The 4,597-nt window shown below is 45.1% G+C and overlaps 1 protein-coding gene across 1 annotated transcript in view; it reads right to left on the reverse strand.

Moving 5' to 3' along the window:
* Nucleotides 1–3,634: 3,634 nt before the first annotated feature.
* Nucleotides 3,635–4,597, reverse strand: part of Eqtn (equatorin) — an 8,070-nt gene continuing 7,107 nt past the window's right edge. Inside the window, exon 8 of the mRNA XM_005352742.3 lies at nt 3,635–4,144. Within this exon, the coding sequence (XP_005352799.1) occupies nt 3,724–4,144 (421 nt within the window). The 3' untranslated portion in view covers nt 3,635–3,723. The remainder of the gene's footprint in view (nt 4,145–4,597) is intronic.

The following is a 4,597-nucleotide window of genomic DNA, read 5'->3' on the forward strand; positions in this document are numbered from 1 at the left end:
ACCAGGCATTTACAAGTAATAATAAGCATCCACGTATGATTTATTTGGGAGCTGGGTGGTGGGCCCCCAAAAGAGCAAAGAATAAAGAGTAAAAACCAAACAACTACAAACATGCATCATTTTTACATAATAGGCTTTCTCCCGAATCAACAGCCTTCAACTGACAAATCATTTTCTATTAAGAAATGTATCGAAATTCAAAACAATATACTGGAAAAGGAAGTGTTAGGAACTCTGTGATCGAAACTTAACATCTGATTTTTACTTTCTCTTTAAATAAGCCTGACTATTTATTCAGTGCTGTCATAAGCTCTGCTTACTGGCTGCTATCATTTAGAAAGCGTTGTTAAGCAATACCATGAGAAACAACAGGGGTCTACCCACGCCATAGCTCTGCCTCCCGAGTGCTGGGATTAAAGGCGTGAGCCACCACCACCAGGCAACTTTTGATTGGTAGTCACGAAACACAATAGAGTATTTGCAAGTCTCAGTTGCCAGGTCCAACTTCACCAGGTGCTGCCACATCCATTCCCCACAGCGCTTGCGCCCTACCTTGATGGAACTCTAGCAGCCACAAGGCAGAGGCTGAGCTTTTCCTCTCCCATCAGGCTGGCATACACATAAGCCAGCTTCCTAAACATCACTGGGTTAGCCCTGCCATACCATGACTTTTGGAACTGCAAGACCACCCCAAAGACACGCAAAAATCCCCCTTCCCTGAAAGGTCCCCAGCACCTACCTCTCTGTCTGGCATACTTCGGGACTTGATGCAGGAGGAATACGGACCGAGGCTGGCTCTTAGGGTGATGCTAGGCAGACTTCTGGGGGAACTTGGTCAGTTTGGCTCCAAGGTCTCAGCCAAGTTCTCTCGTTCCCCCAGACAGTCTGTAAGAACCGGACCACATGCGCACAGAGTGTATGAGCTGGAGCTAGTCAGTGTAACCCAAGGTATTTCAAGGGAGAACTTCAAGCAGGTATTGAAGGCTGGGGGAACAGTGGACTAGGAAGCACTGAGGAGACCTGGGTGTTTTAGAACAGGGAGACACTCACTGACTGCTGCAGAGAGGTGAGGCTGGGGTCCAGGAAACCTGCTCCGGAAATGCAGGTTCAGCAATGGCATGGAGGCCAAGTGAGCATGGTCTGTGTTTGGTCTCCTCCCTTCCGGAGTAGAAAAAGGCAGGCTGCCCACTTTCCTTCACCCAGCTCCCTCGAATATCCTGAGTGTCCTTTTTAAATATCTACAAGCTGTGTCAGGAGTCTATGAAGCAACATGGCTGTTTAGTTGGTTGGTTTGGGTTTTAGTTTTTTTGTTGTTGTTGTTGTGGCAGTGGTGGTGATGGGTTTTTTTTATTTGTTAGTTTGTTTGTTTTTGTTTTATTTTGTTTTCTTGCTGTTGCTTTTATTTTTGTGGTGGTTCTGGGGATTGAACCTACGACCTTGGTATGCCAGGCTGAGGTTCCATAACTGGAACCCTACATACTCAGCTGACTTTAAAACATAGTTAACATGGATTTTTTTTTTGCCCATTTTAGTAAGAATAATACTATACCCATTAACTTTCCTTCTAAGGCAGAACTAGAAATGCTTCTATTTCAAAGTGGCCTTTGCACCTCTTTCCAAACAAGAAAGTCCTTCACACCTTTAAGGAATGGGTGGAGAACCAGAGGAAAAACAAGGGACTATTGGTACCCTAGCATCACCCCCTGCCATCCTCCCACAAGCCCTTCCATGCCTGGGGACTCAACAAGATTTCTTAGGACCTCGCTCACTGGGCCCTCACCCATCTCCACTGCTCCAGATGCCTGAGCTGCAAGTACGGAGACATAACTCCAGCCCTAGAACTGGCAAAGGGCACGGAAAGTGGCAAAAGGAACTGGCAGAGAGAGTTGATGCTCAAGGCCACTCACACTGGCTCCAAAACCGTCCACTATTGGGTGAGATCCAGACAAGGCTTTCCCCTCGCGGTCAGGGATATATACATCCCACAGCTACTCAGAGGTGGAACTCCGCTGCTCTCTCAACCAAAGGTGAATGAGACAGGCTGGAGTCTAAAAAGGGGGAGCGAGAGCGAAGGACTCTCAAAAGCACCTGGTAGGAGAAGTCTTATGTTCTCCATAGGGAAAAAGAAAGCTCTTCCTAAGCCAAACATAGAACAGCTTCTCACTCATGGAAATACCACCTAGAAACTTGTCTTAGACTTACCTTGTTCCTAAGGTCCTTTGACCTTTTGTGGATCATGGCCCGAAACTCAGTTTAGAAGCATATTTTATCTTTGTCGCTGTCAAGCAAATGAACTTGGCAAGGCCTGGATCTGGCTTGCCTGAGAGTCCATGTTGTTTAACACAGAGTCTCACGTATCCCAGGTTGGCCTTGAACCCCCTTGTAGTTGAAGATAATCATACTTCTAATCCTTCTCCCTCTACACACCCAGTGTGGGTATTACAGGTGTATACTACCAATACAGATTCATTTGGTACTGGTGATGGAAACCAGGGCCTGCTGCATTCTGGGAAAGTATCCTACTAACTAAACCACACCCACGGCCTATGAGATTCCATAACTTGATTAGTAAAATCAACACATCTTTCATGGGGTAGGATAATTCAGGGTGGCACAGAGTGTCCGGCAGCCGGTAAATAAAAGCTTGTTGGCATGAAGAACACTAGAAAAAGCAATGACAACTGCCTTAGGTTCTCCCCACACCCACACAGGGCATGATCTGGTACATGCCCTAAAATTGTCCCACTCAAGCAATAACCTCCCTACTTTCTATGCCCAGGTAAATTGAAATATTTTTGGTATAGACAGCCTCTACAGCTACTAATAAACTCGAGTTAGCCTTTGAGACTTTGTTCCCGTTAAAGCACAATGATTCTGGGTGCCTAGGGGCTGGTGGGAGCAAGAGCTGTGAATGAATTAGGTAACGCTGCCCTCTCTAGGAAATTACCTGCTACAATGATCTCGTCTTCGATTTTTCTGGCACAGCGTGTTATCCCAAAAGATGACAAGTACTTTAGAAATGGAGGAAACGATTTATTTATTGTCATCCTCGCCCCTGGGCGGGCACACGCAGCCCCTACCATGGTAGGCCTGGGGAGGTCAGAGAACAAGTAGCAGCTGAGTGATGGTTCACTCCTTGCACTGTGCATTCAGGGGATCCGACTCAGGCTGTCAGGCTTGTGGACGGCGCTGAGCTGTCTTGCTGGCAATGTTTGCCTTACTGATCAGTGAGAGCAGCCACGTAACTTCAAGACCTCTCAAGACGGCTAGCAGTTTCTACCACTAACTTAGTTTGATCTGTACTTGGTCCCACCGTGTAGCTAATGAAACAAGCCAGATGATTTTTGCTTTGGTGTAGATGGTAGTATCCAGGCACAGGTGACAGTAAAGATGGAAATGCCCTCATTGAAAGATGAACCACCTTAAGTATGGATTTTTATTGAACAATGGGTGGGTGGATTGATGGCTCCTAGGAGGTCTTGGGTGTGCTAGTCAAGTGGTCTATCACTGAGCCACTTCCGTGAGTACCTGTCATAACCTAGTCTCCACCATTGTTTCTATTTGATGAGTTTTCCTTAAATTATTTCCTTGTACATTTCCTTTTAAATAATTCTTATAACAAATAATAAGTGTGATAGTTTTTATTGAACATGCTCTTAGGCCGTCAGAAAACTTAGATGTCTCTGAAATCTGTAGTTTCAAAACCAAAGAATTAAAAGTTATTTACTCAGTGATTTGCTGTTTCTCAACCAAAGGTGCCTCAGTGGTCACCTCATCAACCATGGGCTCCTCATTCCCACTGATGGGCTGCTCACCCAGCTCCTGGGGAGGAAGGAAGGTTGGATCCTCTGGCGGAATTAAGTCTGGCTCCTCGGGCAGAAAGAAGGCTGACTTCTCTGGCAGAAGGAAAGCTGTTTCTTCCTCGTTTAAGGGTGTTTGAGAAGAATCTGCAGAATAATCCATAGGTTTCAATTTTGGCTTTTTTGTGCTGGGTTGTTTCAAGTCTGAAGTTGTGTTGGCAGAGTACGTGCTGCTGTCGGCACTCCTGGAGTAAGATGTATCCGATATGCCTTCCGACGGGTGGAAGTAAGACAGAGTCGCCAGCTCCGGGTTGACAGAGTATTGACTGCCAAAGCTTTTGTCACTAGAAAGGGGAGAACACACATCAGGAGTCGTCTTTAGACACGCATACTTGCAACTCAAATCCGAGCAGTTAACTAGAGATGGATGTGGCCAATGTATTAGCTAAGGAATGCCGAAAGTCCAGCTTTTCTTCCATTGTAGTTGTATTGTACTCAGTCCTTGTGTAAACGAACCACGAACGCCTGGTGTATGCAGCCTGTCTCAAACTTCAATATTAGAATTTAAAAGCCAACATTAAAGGTTGCTTTAATTAATAAAGGCTTAACAAGAAGCATAAAATGAGCTGAATTAGGGAAATAAACATTTAGTATTACAGGTTTAATGTGTCGGAGAAGTAACTCATCAAAGCACCATAGTCAAAGAATAAAATTAATGATAATGTTGAAGATTAAAAAGTAATTCTGTGGAGCTTTAATTTATGATACTGTCCAAAGAAGGTTGTAAAGCGTTCAGG

Source organism: Microtus ochrogaster, chromosome 10 (genome assembly GCF_000317375.1).
Source record: "Microtus ochrogaster isolate Prairie Vole_2 chromosome 10, MicOch1.0, whole genome shotgun sequence".
In the NCBI taxonomy this organism is placed as follows: Eukaryota; Metazoa; Chordata; class Mammalia; order Rodentia; family Cricetidae; genus Microtus; species Microtus ochrogaster.